General features: G+C 68.7%; 2 protein-coding genes across 2 annotated transcripts; one reads left to right on the top strand and one right to left on the bottom strand.

Annotated features, from left to right (window-relative positions):
* The first annotated feature begins 8,692 nt into the window (after positions 1–8,692).
* On the top strand, positions 8,693–17,646 carry THRA (thyroid hormone receptor alpha). Its single transcript, XM_066336973.1, has 9 exons — positions 8,693–8,754; positions 9,683–9,902; positions 11,216–11,277; positions 12,788–12,888; positions 12,969–13,116; positions 13,439–13,644; positions 14,259–14,405; positions 14,493–14,751; positions 15,612–17,646. The coding sequence occupies exons 2-9, from the start codon at positions 9,850–9,852 to the stop codon at positions 15,860–15,862; spliced, it is 1,227 nt and encodes a 408-aa protein (XP_066193070.1). The 5' UTR covers positions 8,693–8,754; positions 9,683–9,849; the 3' UTR covers positions 15,863–17,646.
* Positions 17,647–18,694: 1,048 nt separating this feature from the next.
* Positions 18,695–25,244, bottom strand: NR1D1 (nuclear receptor subfamily 1 group D member 1). The gene is made up of 8 exons (XM_066336972.1): positions 25,058–25,244; positions 22,178–22,522; positions 22,000–22,088; positions 21,771–21,915; positions 20,673–21,136; positions 20,328–20,513; positions 19,384–19,594; positions 18,695–19,170 (listed from the first exon to the last, which is right to left on the bottom strand). Exons 1-8 carry the CDS (start codon positions 25,242–25,244, stop codon positions 18,971–18,973), a joined length of 1,827 nt encoding a protein of 608 aa, XP_066193069.1. The 3' UTR covers positions 18,695–18,970.
* Positions 25,245–25,653: the final 409 nt, after the last annotated feature.

Consider the following 25,653-nt stretch of genomic DNA (forward strand, 5'->3'; position numbering starts at 1 on the left):
CCCCACCCTTCGGGCTGGGGGGGGGCTTCGCGGCCCCTTAATTCCCCGGTTAATCATTCATGGGGCCGGGGCGCAGCAAATCCCCCCGTGCCGGGGCCGGGATTAGGCGGGCAAGCGGCTGCCCAGCCGCCGAGGGGCCCTGACAGCGGGGGGGTCCCGCCGGGGGGGAGCCCTGTCCATGAGCAGGGATTTCCTGTGCAGGGGGGCCCCGCTTCCCACAGCTGGCGGAGGAACAGACACCACGGGGGTCCCCAGGCAGGAGGGGCTCGGAGGAGTCCTGTTGGACCCCCCCCCGCGGCGCAGCACCCCTAAACTCTGGGGGCAGGGATGGCTGGCCCTGCTGGGGTAGGGGGTGGCAGGGGATGCTCGGGGGGGTCGCAGCTCCCCGGGGCTCCGCGGGGGCGGCCGGGTGGGGGGAAGGCGTCGAGGCTTCGGCGCCTTGGCAGGGCGCCCCGGCACAGCTGCCTCCGGCCCCGGGGCCGGGGGGGGCCGGAAGGGGCTGGGGCCGTTCCCAGCGCCGGGAGCAGGCGAGGGGCGAGCGGGGGCCAGCGTGAGGGGCTTCCCCTTCCCACGGGGTCACTGGGATGGCTGGGAACCTCTGGTGCTCCATCCTGCTGGGGGGCACATGGCTGGTGACCGGTGTTCGGTGGGGTGTGAAGGATCCCATCCGGGGTGATGGGGCACCCCCGTGGGGACATCCGGACACCCCGGCTGGTGGTGGGTGCTGCCCCATGGGGGTGTGCAGTGTTGGGGATGGAGGTGCCTGGTGTCATCCCCTTCCTGGGGGTCCGGGGGGGGGCAGCGCTGCTGACTTGGGGCTATATTTAGTGTCTCTGCCGCAGAGCAGCGGGATGAATTTTAATGAGCATGTTCCGGCCGACTGCCTGTGCCCCAAGAACAGCACGGCCCCTCTAAATCCCAAATCCCCCTGCATTAAGGTCTGCCACAGGGCACAGGACCCCCACCCTGCTGGGGCAATGCAGAGAGACCTGTGGTGGCACTGGGGGCACCTCACAATGGATGGGGAGCTGATGATGAGTGTGAGTGAGAGGTGCCTGTCCACGTTCCAGAGGGGCCGCAGGCAAACTCCAGCCCTGCCTCAGTTTCCCCACTGGGATGGGGGCTGGCAGGCAGCCTCGGGCAGGGGGATCTGAGGACGTGACGTGGTGTGGAGACGGCGGAGCCCCACGGGCTGCGGACAGACAAGCTCGGCCACAGCCTTATCGCGGGCAGACTGTTGCGGGGGGCCGTGGCCGTGCCGTGTTTGCTGAGGATAAAGTGTACGGAACAGGCGGGGAGGGACGGGGGGGCCGCCACGCCGCTGCTGCCCCGCCACGCTGGGACCGCCAGCCTTGCGGATGAGAGCCCCAGGGTGACACGGGGACCAGGGGATCGATGGGGGCTATGGGGACCACAGGCCTGTGGCGATCAGGGGCAGCAGGAGGTCCAGGGGTCCATCGGGGTCTGTGGGGACAGCCGCCAGCAGTCCCAGGTGTCATTCTCCTCCATGTTCTGGGTACGCCCATCCCCTGGGGACCACCATCCCCTGGGGACCACCATCCCTGGGAACCACCATCCCCTGGGGATCCCCGTTCCCCGGGTAGCACTGTCCCCTTGTCCCCATCCTGAGCCACACTGTGCCCTGAGAGCCGCTGGCCCTTGGGGACTCCCCATCCCTGGGTGCTGCCTGTGTTCCCCGAGTATGGGAAACCATCCCCTGGGTACACCCCTCCCAAGGAAACCTTCATCCCTTGGGGACCCTCCTCTCTTAGAAGCCTTCATGCCCGGGAGACTCCCATCCCCCTCGTCCCCTGGGTGTCACCGCAGGGGAGCGGGGTACCCATGGGGCTGGAGGGTGGGGGGCGCCCAGGCTGAACCCCCCGGGGGTCCCGGGGCCGAGCTGCGGGGCGCCGGGCGGGGGTGGGGGTGGGCGGCAGAGCCGCTTTAAGCCCGGGCATGACGGGACGTGTAGTCCGGGCAGGAAAAGGGGGGGCTGGCAGCAGGGGCTGCCGGGAAGGGGGTGGGGTGGCACGGGCGGGTCGGGGGGCTCCGGGGGGCGACCCTCAGCTGCCTCCGCAGTGATCCCCCCCGAGCTCTCAGTGCACGCCGCCGTCGCCGGCCCCACAGCGGCTCCGGCTCCGGCCCCACAGCGGAGCGCGGCCCCCGTCCTCCCCAGTCCCACACATCCCCCGGGGGGCGCAGGGGCAGGGCCCCCCGACGTGCGGGTGTCCTGCGGGGCCGGATCCTGCCCGGGGCGGTGCGGATTTGGGTGGGACTCCCGCGTCTGGTGTGTGCCCCTCCCCGGGCCAGGCTGGGCACCCCGGGGTGTGGAGCTGCCGCCTGCCCCGTGGACACTGTCACCAACCCCCGTGAGGACCGTCCCAGATTTCCATGAGCATCGTCTCCACCCCACCACCACCCAGCGAGGGCATCGTCCCGGCCCCTCCTGGGTGCTGTCCCCAAATCCCGGGGGCAGCCTCTCCAGTCCCCACTGTCACTATCACAGCATCCCCGTGGGCACCGTCCCCAGCTCCCTGTGGATTCCAACCCCTGTCCTCGTGGACACCAGGTTGTCACTGTCATAGTATCCTTGTGGGTGCTGTTCCCAGTCCCTGCGGGCACCATCCTGCCACGGGAATACCCCTGGGCCTCCCTGGGCACCGTGTCCTGTCTCCCTTTCGGTACAGCCCCCCAGGCTGTGGTCGCCATCCCGCGTCCCCGTTGTTCCTGTCACTAAATCCCCGTGAGCACAGTCCCAAACTCCTGCGGACACCAGCTTCGCCACATCACGGGCACCATCCCGGGGACCCTTTGGGCGCCGTCCCCAGCTCCCTATGGGTGCCTTCCCCAACCCCCGTGGGCACCTTCCTCGCACACAGCCCCCCACCCTGTGCTCACCGCCCCCCGTCCTCGTTGTTGCTGTCACCACAGCCCCGTGGGCACCCTCAGGGCTCCCATCAGGCACGCGGCCACGGCCACCGTCCCCACCCCGTGATCCCCGTGTTCCGCGCTCCCCATCCCGCCGTCACCCTCCCGCGGTACGCTCGGACCCCGCCGCTCCCCCGTGGGTCCCCACGCGGGGCCGGGCGCGGCGGGTGCAGGGAGCGGCTGCGGCCGGCGGAGGGGGCTGCGGCCGCGGCGGAGCGGAGCGGGCGGGCGGCGGGGCCGGGGGAGGGAGGAGCCAGCGCCGTTCGTCCGCCGCCGCCGCCGCCGCCGCCGCTGCGCCCCGCTCCGCTCCGCTCCGCGCCCCGCACCGCCGCTCCGAGCCCCGCTCCGCGCCCCGCACCGCCGCTCCGCGCCCGCGCCCGTCGCCCCCAGGTACGGCCCGAGCGGCCCCGCCGCTCCCTCCGGCCCCGCCGCCCCCCGGTTGTTTACCGCCGCCCCCCCGGGCCCCCCCGGCTCAGCACGGGCGCAGTTCGGTGCGTGGAATGGGGGGGTGAGCGGCGATCGGGTCGGGAAGCTCGGGACCCGCGGAAGGCTCGGGGGCCGCGAACCGCGAGGAAAAAACACGGGGAAAGATTTTTTTATTTTTTTTTTTTCTTGGAAAATCCGGGCGTTTGGCGTGGGGCGGGGGGGCCGCGTTCCCTCGGTGGGGCGGGTGTTGGGGGGGGGACACCGCGCCCCCTTACCCCCACCGCACCCGCCGCTGCTGCATGCGGGGCACGGCGCTGCCCCCCGCCCGCCACGCCACGCCACGGGGGCAGCCCCCCCCCGGCCGTGGCCCCCGGCCCCGCGGCCCCCCCGTGGCCGTGGCGTGGCGGCGTGGCGGGGTCCGGGCCGCGGCGTGGCTCTGCGGTGATGGGCGCGGGGCCGCGCCGTGGGCAGGTCGCGGGGCCGGGCCGTGGGCAGGCCGTGGCCCTGTCGCGGCGGGGGGGTGAAACCGTGGACGGCCGGGCCGTGACGGCGCCGTGGGGTGTCCGTGAGGGCTTTAGGGGCCCCTGTGGCCGCTCCCCCGCACCCACCCCGCAGGGCGGCAGGAATGCTGCGATTTTTTTTTCTTTTTTAAAATTTTCGAATATTTTTTTAATTCTTTTTTTTTGCGCCGAGAGCCGAGCGCGGGGGGGGCGGGGGGGGGGGGCGGTTCGGCCGCTCCCGGTTAGGGCGGGGGCAGCGGGGGGGCGTCCCCGGTGCGGCGGGGCGGGGGGGGGCCTAGAGCCCCGCACCACGGGCTTCGCCCTGAGCGAGGAGCGGGGCGTGGCGGGGGCTCCCCTGTGCACGGCGCCCCGCGGTCCCGCGGGGTGTCCCCCACCCCAACCCCGGGGGGGGCGGATCCTGCCCCCGGTCCGGTGTCGCCGCCGGGGCCAGGGATGCGGTCCCAACCGGACTCTGGCGCGTCCCCACTGTGCGATGCGGGGAAACTGAGGCAGGGGCGGGCGGGCGCCACGGCCAAGGTCACCCCGGGACCGCGACCTTCAGCCGTGACCCCCCCCGCCGGGGGTTGCCACCGGCACCGGGAGCCGCACCGGGAGGCCGGGCTGCGTGTCACCCTGCCTGACCTCCGACGGCACCGGGGACCCCCGCGGCTCCGCTGGAGCGCTAGGGGGGCTGGGGCCGCCGTGGGGCGCGGGCAAACCCCGGTGGAACCGGTTTGGGGGTGCTCCCCTGCCCGGGGGTCTTGGCGCAGGGTGGGGGCGCGGCGCGTCCCCCCCTCCCCACGGCGGTGCCGTGCGGCTGCGTGTGCCCCCCGCGATGGTGCGGGCCCCGCGGGCCGGCGGAGCGGGATTCACGCGTGGGGGTTCTCCCCAGCACCCCTTACCCTCCCGCGGCCGTGACCTTCGCGGGGCCGCGGCGTGGTCGTGCCGCGCACGGCTTCCCGGAGGGGGGAGCGCGGGCCGTACACGCCCGGTGTCCCGCACCCTGCGGAGCAGGAACGGGGGGGCTGCGGGTGCACCCCCAGACCCCTCCTGACGGGCGGCGGCTGCAGGAAGCGGGACCCCTCCCCTGCTCCGCTCCTCGCCCCGCGAGCGCATTCCCGGTGCAGCAGAGACCGAAGCGGCGGCGGGGCCGCCCCGAGGGTCCCATCCCACGGACCCCCGGGCCCGCCGGACCCCGCGCAGCCGCCGGTGCGTGGGGGCGGGGCCGGACGCCTGGGTCCCTCTACGGACTGGGGGGGAAGAGGAGGAGGAGGAGGAGGAGAAGGGGGGGATGCGGTGTTGGCGAAGGCGGGCGCGGGCTGCGCTCTCAGGGCCCCGCTCAAGCTGGATGCGGGCGGGGGGCGCAGCGGGGTCGGGCCCCCAGGGGCGGTGCCGTTCGGGTTGTCCCCTGTGCTGCAGACCCTCGGACAGGGTCGTGTGACTGCAGGAACACTGCGAGGACTGTCCCTCGCGTCCCCTTCTCAGGAGGGACGGGCTCCCATGGGCGGTCTCAGTGCTGTGTCCTGGTGCCCGTTCCCATGTCCTGGTGCCTGTCCCTGTGTCCCCTCGTCAGTGCCCATGCTGAGCACCTCGTGGCGGCCGCCTCCCCCCTTCAAGCAGGGCTCCCAGGGGAGGGGATCCAGGAGCCCCCCCCCGTCCTCGTGCACGTGAACCAGAGCCCCCGATTTAGAAACGTCCCATGCCGTGCCAAGGGCTGAGAATAGCTCCCAGCGTCCCGGCACACCTCCTGGGGCCAGGGGCACCCCGTGGGGCTCGGGGCCCACAGCCGCCCCAAAGAGCTGAGACTGGGCACACTCAGCACACACCAGGTGCTCAGGGGTCCCCGCTGGGTGACCTTCGTGACCTGGACAAGGAGTGACATAGGAATGAGCCACATCCTGTGTGCTGGCACAGGGGACACGGTGCTGGGGATACGGGTGTGTGTCTCTTTCTCTGCCAGGCAGCTCCAGTGGGATGGGGAACTGAGGTGGGATGGGGGAAAGGAGGCGCAGCTGAATGCTCAGACACTGCAGGAAGGAGTAGCCGGTGTGGCCTTGGTTGGATGCAGTGTTATTGGCAGTGCTGTGGGGTTTTTGGGGGCTGTGGGGCTGGGGGCAGGTCATGGTGCCCGTCTACACTGTGGTGATGCTGGACCCGTCAGACACAGGGCCCATCGGAGGCTCGAGGCCACAACATTGGGTGCCCAGTCAGTGTTGGGACAGGTCACCAGCCCTGCAGCTGCCAGCCGTTGTATGAGTGGCGGCTTCTCTGCTCTTCTTCTGAGCCACAGGGAGGACACAAACCTGGGCCAAACCATCCTGTGCCACAGCAGAGCCCAGACCCCACATGTGTGGGGAACAGGCACCATGCAGAGCCCCCGTGGCACTGGGTGGGCTGCCCTGATGTCAGGCCCGTGGCATCCCCCTTGCTCGGGCTGCCCAGCTGCTGCACATGCCTGGGATTCCTGCAGCCTGCCGGCACGGCACAGCACGGCACAGCACGCTGTCCCCGCTGCCACACATGCCCAGGGCACTGGGCACTGTGTGGCACTGGGCATGGTGTGCCGGGCACTGGCACAGGTGTGCGATGAGCTCGCAGCACCAGACGCAGACACGCGTGTGGCACTTGGCACGGCCTCACACACGGGCATCGGCGCGTGCCGGGTGCTGCCAGCCGTGGCACGGGCAGGTGCCCTGTGCCTGGCCACACTCCCACGGCACGGTCCTGCCAGCCGCTGCGGCCAGGCTTCTTCGGGCAGCGGCAGGTTTGTACCACCCTGGTGCCCATCGTCATGCTGCCCCAGCGCCCGCTGTGACACTGCTCCGGTGCCCACCCAGACGCTGCCCTGGTGCCCACCGTGATGTTGCAGTGCCTGCAGTGACACTGCCCCAGTGCCCGCATGGCCGGGCATCGCTGGCCGCTGGCCGCGGGTCTGCCCTGCCCCCAGCCCGTGCTAATCACACTAATTGGCACCGTGGCTAAAGCGCTTAGGCCCTCACCTCCCTGACCCGGCTGGCAGCTGGGCTGGGGGGGTGCTGGGACCCCCGGAGCCCATCTGTGCTGGGGGGCAGGGACACGGCAGTGGCCCCGTGGGGCAGCCCCGGTATGCAGCGCCCACGTCTGGCCTGCACGGAGCCGGTCAGTGCCTTTACGGAGGGGTGTCCCATTGTCTGGGGTCCCCGTTCCGGGGCTCCCCAGGAGGTGGGGTCTGTGGGGAGCGAGGTGCTGGGTGCCCCCGGTAGGGCGAGGTGGCTCCCGCCGTCGGCCCAGCCCCGGACTTTGCCCCCGGGTTGTTTTCAGCCGCCTGCAACCACCCGACTCAGCAGAAACGCTCCCCTGGGCGTGGGGCTGGGCTGGGGGGGCGCCGGGGGGGCTCCCGCTGGCTGCCACCCCGCTCCCACCCAGCACCCACCCAGCACCTGGTGCTGCAGGTGGGACGCGCAGGTTTGGGTGCCGGCGGCGCAGGGTGGGCTGAGACCTGACTGCGCTCATCACACGTGTCCCGCTGGAGGAGGAGGAAGAGGAGGAGGAGGAGGAGAAGAGCCGCCTCCCGTGTCTGTCTGTCTGTCTGGGCCGCCCCAGCGCGCCCGGGATTCCTCGAGTGACGGTTCCTGGAGCGGCACCTCAGGCTCCGCCGGGCGATCTCAGGGTGCCGGTGATGCCGCGGGTGTCAGGGGGCTGCTGGGGTCTCGCTGGGGTGGCGAACCCCGACCTAACGCCGCTGGCCCCCGGCTTTAGCCCTGAGCCTCTCTCATTTGGGGCTACACCCACCAGGCCGCCACAATGGGGGAAACTGAGGCGGGGCGGCCGAGCCCACCCACCGCACACTGGCTTTGGGGACACCCCATATTCCACCCCACAGTGATTTCACCGCGACGTCGACGCACCCCGAGCCCCACACATGCACCGAGCGTGTCGGGGCTCAGCCGGCGCGCGGGGTCCCGGGGGAGAGGGGCGGGGGGCGGCGGGGGGGCCGGTGCCCGGCGGGGGCCGCGCAGCTCTGGATCCCTGCCAGTGCCTATACTTGGAAGTTCTCCGCGCGCCGTTCCCATATGGAACAAACATTTGCTGCAGCCCCCGGCTCTATAGGTACCGCCGGCCCCAAACCCGGCCTGAGGCTGCGGCGAGGGGCGCCCAGGCCCCACGGAACCCCCCAAGGCGGGGAGTGTACCCCGGGGTGGTGGGATGCGGCGGGGTGCCTCAGTTTCCCTGAAGAGGCTGGTGCAGGCGATGCCCCCTCCTCAGGCGTTCTGGGAGACTCTTTGTGCGAACCCCCCGCGCGGCGCGGGGTGCTGTGTGCACCCATGGGTGCAGCATCCCTCGCCCCCCATCCCGTGCTGGTCGGGGTGTCCTCGGCTGGTGGGGTGCAGCAAGGGGCGCCCCATAGCGTGGGGGTGTCGGGGTGTGGGGGGGGGCCCCCAGCCCCATCCGCCGCGTTTTAAATCCGCCGGAGGAATTTCTGTGGCGGCCAAGACAAACGTGACCTACTTTCTGCTGTCCCCGCGCGGAGCGGAGGAGCCCGGGGCTGGGCACCGCGCCCGCCGCGGCTCCCCCCGGCCCCCCCGGCGCGGGCTGAGGGCCCCCTGCGCCCCTCACACCCCTCCGCTCCGGGAGGGTCACCGCGGGGTCACGGGGGGGCTTGTGAGCAGGGCCCCCCCATCCTGCCGGGATGCTGCCTGGGTGCTGGCTGTCCGTGCGATATGGAACGGGGTGGGCACAAAGAGTCGGGGGGTGCCGCCGCCGTCGTGCTTCAGTGTCCCCGTCACGGGGTGCAGTAGGGGGGTCGGGGGGTGCCCCTCCCCGCCGGTGCTGCCCATGCCCTGACCCCCCCACGTCGTGTTTTTGCCACAGCAGAGCTCGCAGAGGAGGGATCGCCTGGACCCCCGGCGCCCCCCACCCCGTAAGTCACCACCTACCCCATAAGTCACCCCCACCCCATCGGTTGTCCCCTCACCAAGAGTCACCCCAGCCTCACATTTGGGGGTGTTCGATTATGCGATGAACACGGCAGGGCTCAGCCTGGCTCCCGAGGGCAGCATCCGAGGGGCTGCCCTCTGCATCCCCTCCCCAAAAGGCTCCCCCCAGCCCTGCCCCAAAGGTGGGGGGAACTCCCTGTGGGTGCTTTTGCTTTGCTGCACACTCACAGCCCTGGGCACGTTCTCACACAGCCTTGAAGCCCTGAGCGTGCTTTCGCATGCCCACCCGCAGCCGTGCACACTCACTCAGCTTTGCACGCCTCTGCGCACACCTGTGTGCACAACCCTGCACACACTCACATGCCTGCTGTGCTGCCACAGCCTCACACACGTGTGCACACCCTCACACACCTGTGCATGCTCTTGCACGCCCATGCACACACTCTCATGTGCCCTGCACACTTGTGCACGCTCTGCCGCAGCACGGCACACCTGTACGCACACTTGGCACACCTGTGCACATTCCTGTACATCTCTGCGTGCTCTTCCACGACTTTGCACGCTCTTTCGTTCCCTCAGTGCTCTCCCAGCTTTGCACACCTGCGCATTTCACCCCCCTGTGCACACTCTCACCCCGCTGTGCCCTCTGGCCCAGCCCCGGGGCTGTCGCACACACCCTGCACGCCTCTCCCTCCTTGTGTTTTCTCACGTCCCTCGTGCCCTTGCCCAGCCCTGGGCGCCCTTGCACGCTCCACACGTTCTTGCACACTCACACCCAGCCCTCCCCTGTGGCCACAGCTCCGGGGGCTACCCCGTGGCTTCACACCCTTCCCTGGTGGTCCCCTCTGTGTCCCCCACGGCTGGTCTCTGTCCCCCATCCCGGAGGTCAGGGCTGACGCCGCTGTCCCGCAGGGCCCGGCCCGGGATGCTGCGCGGTGCTGAGCACTGAGGGGCACCATGGGGTGCGCGGCGTAGCCCCCCGCCGTGGCCCCCCCGCCGTGGGCGCCCCGCCGTGGCCCCCGCGTGGCGCCGGAGCCCCCTCGGTCGGTGCTGAGCGCTCCTTGATGGAATTGCGGTGAATGGAACAGAAGCCCAGCACCCTGGACCCGCTGTCGGAGCCAGAGGACACCCGGTGAGCCCCTAACCCAGCGCGGGGACATGGAGGGGGACACGTGGTGGCACTGCGCCTGCACGTCCCTGCGTGGCCTGCACCTGGCTGTGCCCTCTGTGTCCGAACATCATGTGCGTCCCCAAGTGTCCCCGTACCTGCCGCACCCCTGCGCCCACTGTGTCCCACGTATCCCCGTGCCTGGTGTGTCCCTGTGCGTGCTGTGTCCCTTGTGTTCTCGTGCTCGGTGTGTCGCCATGCATCCCTGCATGGTCATGTATGTGTCCCTGCCCTGGGTATCCCCTGTGTCCCCGTGTGGTTGTGTCTGTGTCAGTATGTCCCTGTGTGTCCCTGTGTCCTGGGTGTCCCTTGTCTCCTGGGTGTCCCTTGTCTCCTGGGTGTCCCTTGTGTCGCTGTGGCCACCGCGTCTCTGTCCACCCCATGTGTCCCACGCGCGTTCCGAACCTGGGTGTCCCCATGTCCTGTGTATCCCCGTACCCCACACGTCCCCCCAAGTGTCCCTATGTGCCCTTACGTTCCGTGTATCCCCACATGTGCCCCTGGGTGTCCCCCCGCACCCCACGTGTCACCAGGCGTGTCCATGCCCAGGTGTCCCTGTGTCCCCACGCTCACTCGTGTCCCCCCATTATGTCCCCCCCCCCGAGCCTCTCCCAGCCGCCCCCTCCCCGCGGGGCCCCTCCCCCCCCAGGCTATTTCGGGCCCCCGGTGGGGGGTGGCAGCCCGGGGTCACCTTGGGCTGGAGCCCCGGTTGGGGGGTTCGGGGTCCCCGGGTCTCTCCCCCGCCCCCCCCCCCGCAGGTGCCGATCCCCGCGGGTTCGGGTCCCCCCCCCGCGGGGACGGGCGCGCGCGGACCCCCGCCGCCCGCCATTGGCTGAGCCCCCGATGACGTCACTTCCCCGCTCAGCCAAAAGGACATTTTGTCTTTGACTGTGAATGAGCCCCTCCCCCACCCGCCCCTCCCCCCAACCTTCCCCCGCCCCTCCTCCACCCCCCACCCTTTCCCTTCCCCTCCCCCATCCGCCACCCTTTCCCTTCCCCTCCCTCCCCCCCCCAGCCCGCTCCCAGCCCCCCGGGGCGGTGCCGTGTCCCGGAGGGGGGGTCCCTGGAGGGGTGTTCTGGGTGGGGGGGTCCCCAGCGCCCTTTCCTACCCCCCCAGGGCCGGACCCCACCTGTGACATCGCCGCGTTGAGACCCCCGGGCGGGGGCTGCTCAGCAGAGAAGGGGGACCCAGGGGGATTTTGGGGGTCTGTTGGATGTTTGGGGGGGGCAGCGGAAATCCGCGGGCACCCTCCCAGCGTGTCCCCCCGCTCCCGCAGGTGGCTGGATGGGAAGCGCAAAAGAAAGAGCAGCCAATGTTTGGTGAAGAGCAGCATGTCAGGTACGGGGACCCGCGGCGCCCCTGACACCCCGCCCGGCACCCCATGGCCTTGCTGGGCACCCCCGGGGCACCCCAGCATCTCATCGCCGGGTTCTGCAGGCACCCCGTGTCCTGGGGGCCCCGAGTCCTCACTGGGATCCCCTGAACACCCCATGTGTCACCTGGGACCCCCAAAGCCTATGGACACCCCTTATCCCCTATGGGCACCCCCAGATTCCTGTGTCCGTGCACCCCCGTGTCCCACGGACACCCCAGGTCTCGACTGGGCTCCCCGGAGCACCACGGACACCCCATGTTCCAGGAACTCCATGTCATTGCCGGGCCCACGGTCACCCCATGTCCCTCGTGGAGTGCCCGAGGTCCCCATATCACCCAGACACCCCAGAACCCCGCAAGGTCTCCCGGGGTCCCAGCCTCCCACGTCCCCGCCGGCGCCCCGTGGGTCAGGGCGGTGCTATCGGGACGGCAGCGCCCTGGGGTGGGCGATAAGGGGGGCCCCGCGGGCGCTGCCCCCCGCCCTGCCCCATTCCCCGGCGGGGAGCGGCCGGCGCCGGCGGGACCTGCCGGGGGGGCCGTGAGGAGCCCGGGCGGCCAGCTCCCGCCCATCCCCTGCAGCCGCCCTGCTCCGTGAGCGGGGCAACACCCGGGGACCCCAACATCCAGCACCCGCAGAGTGCCAGAGTGGGCTCCAGGGGTCCCCACGGCTGGGTTTGTGGGATCCCGGGTGGGTGCGGCAGTGCCGGGGTGCTGGGGATACTCCCCCGAATAATGGGTGCTCTCTACAGGGGGGGCCCAGGCAACCAGCCCCCTCCCCATCTCTCCCACCCCTCGGGGATTCCCACTTCCAGCCCCCCTCAAAACACAGGGATGGGCTCCTGGGGGGCACACGAGGGGCCCAGGGTGCTGGGGACCACCCTGTGCATCACGGATGATCCGTGCCTCAGTTTCCCTGAGCAGGTGGTGGTGGGGAGGCTGGGGGGGCTCTGGCGGGGGGCTGGTCCCCGGGCTGCCAGGCAGGGGGACCCCGGACAACGGCGGGGACAGTGAGTCTTTGTGTGCCAGGGGGACAGGGACCCCCCCCGCTGCCGGTGCCCGGCCGGATAATGGGATAATGGGGGCTTTATTGGTGCGGGGGGCTCGGGCACCCCCCACACCCCCCCAGAGTTAACCCTTCCCGTGCCGGGGCAGGGGCAGTGGTGGGGCAGACGGTGGTGGGTGCAGACAGAAGGGAAACTGAGGCACAGAGAGGGGAGGGCATACTGGGCATCCCTGGCATGGGGTGTGCGGGGGGTCCCTGATGCTGCATGTGCCAAGGGTCTCTGATGTGGGGCGTGCAAGGGGGTCCCTAACTCAGGGCTCTGGGGGGGCCGTGATGTGGGGTGTGGGGGAGGGTACAGGGTGCTCCAGGGGTCCCTGACTTGGGGTTCCCTGGGGTTATCCTATCATGGAACACTCTGAGGGCTACTGTCTTGGGGTGTCCTGGGGGTCCCTGACTCGGGGGTCCCCGCAGGGTACATCCCTAGTTACCTGGACAAAGATGAACAATGCGTGGTGTGCGGGGACAAGGCCACCGGCTACCACTACCGCTGCATCACCTGCGAGGGCTGCAAGGTCAGTTGGGGCAGGGGGGCTTGGGGGGTTGGGGGGAGCTCAGCAGGGCTCACTGTGTCACCCCCCTGCGCCCTCCCCAGGGATTTTTCCGTCGGACCATCCAGAAGAACCTGCACCCCACCTACTCCTGCAAATACGATGGGTGCTGCGTCATCGACAAGATCACCCGCAACCAGTGCCAGCTCTGCCGCTTCAAGAAGTGCATCTCCGTGGGCATGGCCATGGACCGTGAGTTGGGGGGCACGAGGGGGCTTGGCTGGTGGGGCAGGGTGGGGTCCCAGCACCATGGGGCACATTGGGGTACCCAGATGAGCTGCAGGACCAGGCTGGGCTGTCAGGCGTCGTGATGCAGCAGCGGGGTGGGATGCATGAATGGGGGGTCCAAGATGATAGTGGGGGGCTTTTGAGAAGTGGGTTGTGGTCCTATGGGGCGAGTTGGGGTGCCCAGAACAGCCACAGGAGGAGACTGGGGGGTCACAGTGGGGTGCTGTGCTGCAGCTGTGGGGTGCAGGGGTGGGGAGATCCTGGCTCATGCTGGGGGTCCTGGCAGTGGTGCTGGATGACTCGAAGCGGGTAGCCAAGAGGAAGCTGATCGAGGAGAACCGGGAGCGGCGGCGGAAGGAGGAGATGATCAAGTCCCTGCAGCATCGCCCCAACCCCAGCGCTGAGGAGTGGGAGCTGATCCATGTTGTGACAGAAGCCCACCGCAGCACCAATGCCCAGGGCAGCCACTGGAAGCAGAAGCGGAAATTCCTGGTGAGGGGATGCAGTGGAGGGACTCTGTCACCGTCTCAGTCCCCTGCCCTGCCCCCAGCCCTAGCTGGCATCTGCTGAGCTCTCACACACTCAGCACACACTTGGTGGTGGTGCCAGGGTTTGGGATGTCCCCGGTGTCCTTGGGCAGTCGAGGGGGGTTGGGACGTCGCTCAGTGTCCTTGAGCTGGTCACCCTCAAAGGGTTCAGGGGTGAGCAGTGACCGAAGGGGACAGCTGTGCCTGCAGGTGGCCCTGGCCACAGCCCTGCCACTGGCCCTGTCACTGTCCCTGTCATGCAGCTCCCTCTCCTGGCTGCTGCACTGGCCCTGCCACGACCGTTCCAGGGACATGGGGGCCCAGAAGGGTAACAGGGTTACATCATGGCCCGTGGGGGTCCCAGGGAGGGGGAACAGGGTCACACTGCACCCCCAACACCACTGCCCACCATGGGGGTCCCAGAGGGGGGTGCAGTCACACCACACCCCCCAATGCCCTGTCTGCTGTTGGGGGTCCCAGGGGTGACACGGTCACACCACACTCCCCAATGCCACCATGGTGGTCCCAGGGGGCGCATGGTGACATCACACCTCCCCAACACCACCATGTCCCCCGCAGCCTGAGGACATCGGCCAGTCCCCCATGGCCTCCATGCCCGACGGGGACAAAGTCGACCTGGAGGCGTTCAGTGAGTTTACAAAAATCATCACCCCGGCCATCACCCGCGTGGTCGACTTTGCCAAAAAACTGCCCATGTTTTCAGAGGTAACGGCGGGCCGGGGAGTTGGGGAGGTCTGGGGTGGTCTGAGTCACACCAACCCCTCCCCAACAACTGTCCCCATGTGTCCCCAGCTGCCTTGCGAGGACCAGATCATCCTGCTGAAGGGGTGCTGCATGGAGATCATGTCGCTGCGGGCGGCCGTGCGCTACGACCCCGAGAGCGAGACGCTGACGCTGAGCGGGGAGATGGCAGTGAAACGTGAGCAGCTCAAGAACGGCGGCCTGGGCGTCGTCTCCGATGCCATCTTCGACCTGGGCAAGTCCCTCTCTGCCTTCAACCTGGATGACACCGAGGTGGCCCTGCTCCAGGCTGTGCTGCTCATGTCCTCAGGTAAGGGGTGATGGGCGGAATGGGGTGGGCACCGCAATGCTCAGAGTTCTCGTTGTCCTGGGGAGGTGTTGGGTGGGTACCCTGATGTCAGAGATGCCCAGCAGCTTCAGGGGAAATGGGATGGGCATCCCCATGCCCAGAGGCTGGCCATGGGGATTGTTTTGTTGGCACCCCCTCGCCCACAGCTCGCAGCATTTGGAGGTGCATTGGGTGGGCACCCCAATGCCCAGAGTCCTCACTGTCCTGGGGGGTGTTGGGTGGGCACTGTGATGCCAGAGCCCTCGACATCTTTAGAGTGCATTGGATGGGAAACCATGCCCCTCTGGATTTTGGGTGGGCACCCCAAATCCCAGAGCTTCAGGCAGCTGTGCCAGGCTGGGAGGTGGGCACCCCAGTCCCTGGTACCCAGGAGCACAGGCTGAGCCTCTTGGTCCCCTGGGGACCTCTGCCAGGCTGACGTGGGTCTGTGGGGTGGGCACCTCAACAGCCAGGATGTGCATGGGACACTCAGCCCTGTGGGAGAGAGAATCCCTGCAGATGCTGGACTGGGAGAGGGACTCTTCCACTGGCAGAGAACGCCAGAACAACAAAGAGAGGTTTATACTAAAAAAGGGGATCGTGATGGGGTATTGGGAAGAAATTCCTCTCTGTGAGGGTGGGGAGGCCCTGGCACAGGGTGCCCAGAGAAGCTGGGGCTGCCCCATCCCTGGAAGCATCCAAGGCCAAGTTGGATGGGACTTGGAGCAGCCTGGGGTAATGGAAGGTGTCCCTGCCCGCAGCAGGGGTGGGACTGGATGAGCTTTAACGTCCCTTCCCACACAAATCATGATTCCCCGTTGATAATTCCCCGTTTCCCGCAGACCGGACGGGGCTGATCTGCGTGGAGAAGATCGAGAAGTGCCAGGAGACATATCTGCTGGCCTTTGAGCACTACATCAACTACCGCAAACACAACATTCCCCACTTCTGGCCCAAGCTGCTGATGAAGGTGACGGATCTGCGGATGATCGGCGCCTGCCACGCCAGCCGCTTCCTGCACATGAAGGTGGAGTGTCCCACCGAGCTCTTTCCCCCCCTCTTCCTCGAGGTCTTCGAGGACCAGGAGGTGTAGGGCTGACACCCCCCACCCTGTGCCCCCCCAACCCGCTCTGGCCCCCCCCCAAATCTTTCTCGTCCCCCTGTAAGGACAAGGGGATGCTGCGTCCAGGGTGGGGGTCCTGCTGTGCCCCCCAACAGCCATCCCCCCCGCCCCAGGACTTGACGAATTTTGTTTGTTTGCACAGGGAAGGGCCCCGACGGTCGAGCGTTCCTTTTATTGTCCTTCTCTTCGTAGATTATTATTTTTTAAGCATTTATTTCCCTCCCTGAGAGGCTAAAATATTAAACTAACTGCACTTTGGAAGGAGGAGGAGGAGGAGGAGGAGGAGGAGGAAGAGCAGGGAGGAGAGGAGGGGGCTCTGGGCTGCACAGGGAGAGGCTGCCCCAGCCGGGGGGCCGTGGCCATATGCACTTTTGGCCGGGCAGCAATTTGGGGGGCTGGGGTGGGGGCCAGGACCCCTCCTCATAGCAGGGCAGGGGCTGGGACCCCCATCCCCCATAGTGGGGTGAGGGCCAGGACCCCCCCATAGTAAGGTGGGGGCCAGGACCCCCCCTACAGCAGGGCGGGGGCACAGGGGGGGCACAGCGGTGGCAAGGGGGACCCCAGCCCATCGGGGTGCAGGGCTGGTGGACCCCCCCCAGCCTGCTGGGTCCGCCCCGGCTGGGGTGACCCCCCTGTGTCCTCCCTTATCCCCAAATTTGGGGCCAGATTTGGGGTTTTGGGGGTTCTCTTGTCTTTTTTTTTGGGCTGAGAGGAGACGATTTTGTGCCAAGCGCCGCGGATGGTGGGCGCTGCAGGACACTGGGGGGGACCACTCCCCCCCCAACCCCCCCCCCCCGGAACTTTTCCGTTGTCCTTTTTTTTTTTTGTTGTTTTTCCCCTCGTCCTCGTGGGTTTTGTCGTGTCCGTCAGGAGTTGCAAAGGCCCTGGAGGCGCCGGCGGAGGGGCGGTGGGTGCCCCCCCCGGGACCCCCCACTGCACTACTGCCCCAGCCCCCCGGCAGCAGCACTTTGGGGGGGCTGCACCCCCCAACCGCCCCCCCGGGGGGTCCAGGCAGAGGCGGGGGTCGGCAGGGGGAGTCCCAAAGGGGGCTTTGTCAAGGGGGGAGCACAGCTGCGAGGGGGCACCCGGGAATGGTTTTATCACCTTTTTATCTCCCCCCCACCTCCCCCCGAAATTTAGGTTTGTGAATTTTTTCTTACCTCAGGCGGAGGCCGAGGGGGGGTGCGGGCCGGGGGGGGCCGGCGAGGCAGGCCGGGCCCACCTAAGCTAATATATATATATATATATATATAAATATATATAAAATATATAATTTTTGTAATTAAAAAAAAAATCTTTTTACGGGTCGTTTAAAAGCAGAAAATCCCAACACCAGACACGTCCCCCCCCACAGGCACAGGGGGCCGGGCTGGGCTCCCCCCACACCCCAGACACCCGCCAACCATGGGGGACCGTGTTGGGGGGCCCTGCCAGACCCCCTGCAGCTGGCTTGGGGGGCACAGCGGGGCTGTGGCACCCCGGGGTGCCCTGAGTGGGGGTGCCAGCCCCCAGCCCCAAGTACCAGCGCCGGTGGTGCAAAATGTCTTAAACCCCCACCCGGGTGCCCGGCTCGGGGGTCCCGGCAGCGCCGGCTGCGGGCGGTGCAATAGGAGCCCAACGCTAACGCCCGCACTGGGGGGACACAGGGCTCGGGGGTCGCCCCCCACCCCTGGCAGCACCGGCCCCAACACGTGCCTTCGGGCCACGGGCGGGGCTGCGGCACCCGGGTGATGCCCCCCACGCCCGGTGGTGCCCTGGCCGTGCCATTGTTGGTGCCATGGCCGTGCCGGTGCCGCGGCCACCACGCCTGCTGGTATTGTGACAGTGCCGTGGCTGTGCCATGTTGGTGCCGGCGCAAGGCGCGTTGGTGCAATGCCGGCGCCACGGCCACGCGTGTTGGTGCCGTGGCAACTCCTGTTGGTGCAATGACGGCGCGGCGCCGTGGCCGTGCCGGTGCCGTGGCCGTGCCATGTCGTTGCGGTGCCGGTGCCGTGACCCCGCGTTGCCCGCGCGTCCCCGCGCACACCCCGTGTGACGCCGCGCGCTCCCGTCGCGACACGGCAGCGCCGTCGCGGGACGTGTCTTAATCAGCCCCCGTGACCCCCCCCGAGCGGCCACACGGGGCCCTGGGGCAGCTTGTCCCGGGGTGAGGGGGCTCAGCCCGGCCCCCCACGCCCGCTGTCCCCCGCACGCCCCTCACCCTGTACTCCCCCCGCGCCCCCCCCGGGCCGTCCCCGCGTCTCCGTCTCGCGTCGCCATCGCACGTCCAGCATCCAGCGTCGGTCCCGGGGGGCCACACCGGTGCCCCCCACCCCTGCGCCACCTCTCCCGGGCCACCCCCGCCCCGCGTCCCCCCCCTTGTCCCCGCGCCTCCCGCCCTCCCCCAAGCACATACCTCATGGCTCCCGGAGCTGCCCCTGTCCGCGGGCGTCGAGCCCGGCCGGAGCTGGCCCAGCACAGCCCGGCACGGCCCGGCTCGGCTCGGCGCGCCCCACGCGCGGTCCCCCACTATGCAGGGTGCCGGGGGGGCCGCGGCCGGCGTCGCTGAATGTAGGGGCGCGGGCCGGGGGGACCGCGGAGCCCCCGTGACAATCACAGTCTGTGACGTGCGATTTTAAACCCTTTTGTGTTTTGGTCAGGATTTTAAAGAAAGATATTTTTATGGTAATTGTTGCTGGTCTATTTTACTATATATTTATGTAATAAATATATGATGAAAAAAAGAAAAAAAAAACCAACCAAAAACCAACCAACCGAACCCCGCCCCCCGCCCCTGACCCACCCCCACCCCCCCAGCGCGGCTGGATCCGGCCTCTGCATCCCACCCCCGGCCGCCAGAACGGGGATGTCGGGGCGAGGGGACCCCCCGGCGCTGCCAGCGGAGCCGTGGGGGTGGTGCCCGATTTGGGGTGGGGGGGTCCCAGCATCCTGGCGCCCACCTTGGGGTGAATCCCTGCAAGTCCGACGGGCGCCACGGGGTCGGTGCTGCCCCGGGGGGAGAGGGGGAAGTCTGTGTGTCCCCCCAGTGTGGAGTATGTACAGGGGTGCGCGGGGGGGTCCGGAGGGGTCCTGGGGGCACTACTGGGCGTCGATGCGGAAGGAGAGCAGCTTCTCGGAGTGGAGGTTGTTGAGGGTGCGCAGGTCCGGCAGCTTCAGCAGCAGTTTGGTGAAGCGTGAGGTCTCGGCAGGGCGCGTCTTCAGCACGAGGGCGCGCAGGGCCCGCAGCAGCGTCTCCTGCAGCTGCTCCACTGATGCTGTGTCCTCCATGCCTGAGCGGTCTGTGGAGGACAGGGGGTCAGGGGAGGAGACACCCCAGCTCCACCCCCAAAACCCAGCACTGAACCCCGTGATGTTCCCCCGGTATCACCTCAGTAGCAACTCAGTCACCTCAATCCCATCCCTGAATGCCCCAAACACCGCGCTAACCCCCTGATCCCAGCCCCAAAGTCCTCAATCCCCCACCCAAAACTCCCCAAACCATCCATGCCCACCTGCCGAGACAAGGACGACGGCGGTGAAGAGCCCCAGCTCCTCGTCACTGAGCTCGAGGGCGCTGAGCTTCTCGCTGAAGTCAAACATGGCCCCGAGCAGGTCTCCCATGCCCATGGCCCACAGCTCCTCCAGCCCGTACCGTGTGCGGCTCATGAACGTCACCGTCTGCTCCTTCACGTCGAACAGCGACGCAAAGCGAACCATCAGCACCTGTGGGCAAGGGGCAGCATATGGGACAGGGCACCACGCTTCTTGCCAGGGACATCAGTCTCCATGCCACAGCTCCCAAATGTGGGGCACTGCTGTGCCATGGGGCATCAGACTGTGCCAGGGGCATTGTGGCGTGCCATGGGCTCTGTGATCCATGCTGTGACTACCAAATGTGGGGTACCGTGCCATGGGCACTGTGCGGTGCCAGGGGCACTGTGTTTCGTGTCACGGCTCCCAAATGTGGGGCATTACAGTGCCATGGGACACCAGGCAGTGCCATGAGGCTTCATGTCAGTCTGTGGTTCCCAAATCTGGGGTACCATGCCATGCCAGGGGCATCATGCTCCGTGCCACAACTCCCAAAAGTGTGGCACTGCAGTGCCAGTGGGGCACTGTATAATGCCAGGAGCGCTGTGCTGCATGCCACAACTCCTGTTTGTGAAGCACTGCAGTGCTGCAGGGCTCCGTGCCAGTCCACAGGGCACTGTGCCATGACAGGGACACTGTGCTCTGTGCCACAGATCCCAAATGTGGGGCACTGCAGTGCCGTGAGGCACCAGGCAATGCCATGAGCGCCGTGCCTCCCAAATGTGGGGCACTGCAACACCACAGGACTCCTGCCTTGTTCTGGGCCACTGTTCCCATGCTTTGGGGCTCCGTGCCAGTGCATGGAGCACAGAGAATGCCATAGGGCACCATGCGCCCATCGAGCCCTCGCCATTGCGGGATGTACCTCAAAGGTGCCAGCCTTGAGCAGGGTGACTTGGTCGTGCTGGGAGAGCGCCTGGAAGCCGGGAATGTGCTTGGCGAACTCAACGACCTCGCGGACGGCGGGGGTGAAGCTGAGGGAGAAATCCTCCCAGATCTCTTGCACGGAGCGCCCGCTGCGGCCGGGCACGTGGCTGTTCATGGGGCATGCCTGCGGGTGACCAGGGGTCAGCGGGCACCGGGGGCTCCCCCGGGCTCTGCGGGGCTCCCCCGGCTCTGCCTCAGGCGGGGGGGGGGGCACCGACAAAGGGATTAATGTGATTAGCGGCTAAAAATAGCCGGGAAGGAGCGGGAGCCCCCGGGCGCTCACCGGCAGGACGTCCTTGGGGCTGCGGGGCCAGGGGCACCCCCGCGGGGCCGGGGGCTCGGGGTAGGCGGCGGGGCACAGCCGGGGCTCGGGGGGACCGGGAGCCCAGGCGGGGGGCGCGTCCCAGCGCAGAAGACCGCTGTCGCAGGCGGGAGGGGGTCCCAGCTTGTCGTGCGCGTAGATGAAGATCTCCTTGTGCGCCTTGGCCACCTGCGCGATGACATCCTCGGTGGCCCCCCCCGGGCTGGGCGAGCGGGGCGGTGTCAGCTGCTGGGGGAACTGGGAGAAGCAGGCGGGGGGGGCGAGCGGCGGGGGGCCGGGGGGCGGCGCACGACCCCCGCCCGCGGCGGGACCCTCGCCGGGCGCCGGCATCGGCGGTGGGGCAGTGGCCATGCCGCCCATGGCGCTCTGCATCTCCGCCAGCATCCGCTGCTTCTCCCGCTTGGGGATGCGCCCGAAGCGCACGGCTGAGGGAGGACAGCGGTGTTAGGAGGACGTCGGCGGCAGCAGGCACGGTGACGCCCTCCGCGTCCCCCAGACCTGCCCCGGGAGGGGCCAGGGGCTGGCGGGAGCAAGGCTGCATCCCTCCCCCGGGCTTGGAGGGGACACGCCGCCCTGAGCACGGCGGGGAACCCATCCCGGGAGGGACACACAGCCTTACGAATGGGAAGACTCCTGGAGGAGACATAGAGCCCTGAAGATAGGGGGACCCACACCGGGAGGGGATATAGAGACTTGAGCACGGGGGGATGCATCCAAGGAAGGGACATACAGCCTCGATGTTGGGGGACTCTGTGTGGGAGGGGATACACAGCCCTGGCCATGGGAGACCCATCCCGGGAGGGGACACGCAGCTCTGGGCACGAGGCACTCAGGCTTGGAAGGGACACGCAGCCCCACATATGAGGGGGGTAGCAGGAAGGGGGGGACACATCCCGTGGGACAGGCACAGCACCCAGCACAGGCAGGGGGACCCGGCTCCACAGGGGACGTGCAGCCCTGGATACATCTCGGGAAGGAAGGAGCAGCCTGGGCACGGGGAATCCCACCCCTAGAGGGAATCCCCGGCTCCGGACGTCACGAGGGTCCCTCCGAGCTCACCATCACGGGACATGCCGACCAGCAGGCACTTCTTGAAGCGGCACTGCTGGCAGCGGTTGCGGTTGATGCGCACGATAGAGCAATTCTCGTTCTTGAGGCACTTCTTGTACTGGATGTTCTGCTGGATGCTGCGGCGGAAGAAGCCCTGCGGGGCGAGGGGGAGGAATCACCGGGGGTCCCCGCAGTGTGACAAGGGCTCCGTGCCCCATCCCCGGCCCCATCCCAGTACCTTGCAGCCCTCGCAGGCGTGGACGCCGTAGTGGAAGCCGGAGGCGACATCCCCGCAGACTTTGCAGAGCAGCACCATCCCGTTGAGCTCTGCGGGGGGACGGGGGTCAGCGGGGTCCAGGGGTGCCTGCCGCGGGGTGGGGAGACCACCCGCCACCCCCCCGCGAACCCCCACTCACTCGTGACGGTGCTGCCGGCTTTGCTTGGCGAGCTGCGGCGCCGCTCGTCCGCGGGGACCGGCTGCACCCCGGGGAAATTCACCGAGGAGCCGTACGAGGAAGAGGAGGTGGAGGAGGAGGAGGATGAGGAGGAGGAGGAAGGGGAGCCGTCTTCATGGGGGGCCAGAGTGGCTCCACCATAGGCGCGGGAATCCTGGAGGGAGCCGGTGGGCGACGGTGGGAAGTACGTGGGGAAGGGCTGCGAGCCCGACTGGGAGCTGCCGTTGGAGCTGTCGCTGCAGAGGGACACGGGGCTGGTGCGGGTGGGAGAGGCGCCGCTGGAGCCCACGTAGCTGATCACCCCACCTGCAGAGAGAAGGAGCCGCTCATGCACTGAGCTGTGCCGGGCTCAGCCTCCCCTCGACTCATGGAGGTGGGAACCTCCAGAGGGGGGTGGGATGCCCGGGGAAGCATCCCGAATGCATCGGCAATCAAGATCCACGAGTATCCCGCAGAGCCACACATGCACTGAGCTGTGCCAGGCTCAGCCTCTCCCAGCTGAGGAGGGGGAAACCCCTCGGAGGGGGATTGCAGCCCCAGGTCGGGTGGGATCCATAGGGAAACATCCCGGCTCCACGGGCTTCCCGGTGGGCCACTTATGTACTGAGCTACACCAGGCTCAGCCTCCCCCAGCTCGGGGGGGTGGGGGAAGCCCCCCAGAGAGGAATCGCAGTCCCACGCGGGGTGGGGGCTCCAGGGAAGCAGCCCGGATGCCTCCCGGATCCATGGATATCCCGCTGCGCCGCACGTGTGCCGCCCACCCTGAGTCAGGCACCGCACCCACCGGCCGCCACGGGCGACGGCCCCACGTGGGACGGGGACAGCCGGGTTTATCCGGGTGCGTGCCGGCTGGGGACACGGGCAGGGCACCCCGGAATTGCCTGCAGGAGGAATGTGGGCTGGGAACCCTCTGGAGAGGTGAAATCAGGAGGTCACAGGAGTTACTCCTGCCGTTCCTGGCTGCGTGCCAGCGGCACAGTCGGGCTCTCGCCCCACAGCTCCCGGGACAGTCCCACGGTGCAGCCCCTCACGACGCAGCCCCACACGGCACTGGGGTGCTCCCAGTGCAGCCCCCCCATGGCACCGGGATGCCCCCAGCGCCGCCCCCCCGGCTGGGGGGACACGTCCCCGCTGCGGGACTGACGAGCTGGGTGAGGACCCCCAAAAGCGGGGAGCAGCATGGGGGGAAACACACGCGTGGCCCCTGGCTGAAATCACAGTCGTTGTCACCCCACTCACGGGGCAGGGACAGCAGCACCGGGACACGACTCCGGGCTGGGACACGTGGATGGTGATGTCGGGGACACACGGGATCACCAGGGCCATGTGTCTCCCGCCGCACACGGTGCCGCTGGCACAGATGCCACGCGCCAGAGCCAGCTTGTCACCATCCCCCATCACTGAACCACCTCCAAAGGGGGTCACAGAATTGGGGACAGTGGGTCCCACCTCCAGGGCAGCTGATCCTGGGGACCCCCCCCGCTGCCAAAACACCAAAATAATGAGGGGGATCCCCACACCCCAAAGCCTCGGGACACCCATTTTAGAGTTTGGGGTGCGGGGATTCCCCCTAAGGGCTTGCCCCAGAGCGAGGGAAACTTTCTTGACCCCAAAACAGAGGGAACCCCCCCAAACACTCTCCCCGCAGCCCCCCCCAAGCTCAGGCGGCCTCACGCCGCCACCCCACGTGCTCCCGCTGCACGTGGCCCCCCGAAACCCCGCCCCTTCACGCTTTACCACGCCCACATCTCTTTTATTGGCCAAACTTCGCCCCGCCCCCTCTCGTTGCCCCGGAGACAGGGCTGCCCCCCCAATGAACGGCGGCGTCCCCAGTTCCGCGCGTGACGTCATCGCTGATGTCATGTGCCGACCAATGGGAGGGGGCGGGGCGGGGCTGCGGGGAAAACAAACTCCGCACGTGGCAGCGGCGGGGAGGGGGACACGTGCGGGGGGGTGGACACGGGGGAGGGGGGGCACCGCCTCCGGTCTCCCCTCCGTCCCTCCCGGTGCGCGGGGAGCCCCGACACGCGCGGCACCGCCTCGGCCGTCCACGGGCTGCCCGCTCCCCGTGGCCCCGGTGCCGCTGATAGGGACACTCCGGTCCCGCCGCGGTCCTCTCCGGTCACCCTAACCGGGACACACCGATCCCTGTGCGCTGCCCTGCTGTCACGGTTCCTGGAAAACTCCGGTGCCGCTGCGCGGGACTCACTTTACTCCCCTCCGTTTCCGCCGCCCAGGAGACAACGATCCCGGGGTTCACCCTTCCCACACCCCTGCGTCCAGCACTGTCTGGCGTTCAGGAATCCTCGGTCCCGGTCTCCGGGACATCCGGGTCTCGCCGCGCTCCTCTCCGGTCCCGCTGCCCGGGACACCCCGGAACACCGATCTCTGTTTTCAACCATCCTACCCCGGCGTCCAGCGCGCCCCGCTGTTCGGGACACTTCACTCCGGTCACCGTCCCTTCTGCCCCGACCACCGAAGCACCCCAGTGCCGGTGTTCACATCGCCCCGGTGTGCAAGACGCCCGGTACCGGCGCGCAGCCCTCCCTACCCTCCTCCCGGGGACACCCCGGCCCCGCTGTCCGAGCCTTACCCCGCTCTGCAGGACCCCCCGGTCCCGGTAGGACGGAGCCGCGTTCCGGGACGCGGTCCCGGTGCGCATCCTGCCCAGTCGGGCGTGCGGGACCCCTCGGTCCCCGTGTCCGGACCCCTCCAACTCGCGGTCTCAGCGCGCAGCCCCTCGCCGCGGTCCCGGGGCGCTGCCCCCAGATCTGCTCCGGTGCCGGGAACCGGTGCCCGCACGGTGGTCCCGAGGGTGGGGGGCTCCGGCGGGGCACTGACCTGTGCTGCCAGCCTCGGGGGCCGCCATCCTGTCCCGGCCCCGTGAGCCTCCCGGAGCGGAGCCGCGCTGAGCCGTGCCGCGCCGCCGCCCGGTGCGGGCTGTTGTGCGCCCGCCGCCCGCCCCGCCGCCCCCCGCACCGGCCGCGGCTGCGCACTGGGCCGCACGCGGCGCCGCCGCCTCCCCCATGTGATTCCCGGGGACAGCCTCGTGCCCCAGTGACACACTTTCCGCCGGCGGCCCCGGCCCCGCGCCGCCGCCGGGGAGCCCGGGCTCGGCGGGGACCCCCGCACCGGGGTCGCCTGAAGGACCGCGGGGACCGCTCCCCGCACTGGTCCCCGCACCGGGGACGCGGGGTACCCCGCCACGCAGCGCTGCATAATCCCTGCACTGGGAACCCCCGGGCGCGGTGCTGTCCCCTGCACTGCGGACACTTGGGTGCAGCACTTGACACATCTGTCATCCGGCACCACACTGTCCCTCGCGCTGGGGACCCCCAGTCTCGGCACTGGCAGCCCTGTCACCTTGCACAGCGCTGTCACCTGCACTGGGAACACCTGACCGTGGCACTGGCTGTCCCCTGCAGCGCGGATATCCA

Source organism: Sylvia atricapilla, chromosome 27 (assembly GCF_009819655.1).
Source record: "Sylvia atricapilla isolate bSylAtr1 chromosome 27, bSylAtr1.pri, whole genome shotgun sequence".
In the NCBI taxonomy this organism is placed as follows: Eukaryota; Metazoa; Chordata; class Aves; order Passeriformes; family Sylviidae; genus Sylvia; species Sylvia atricapilla.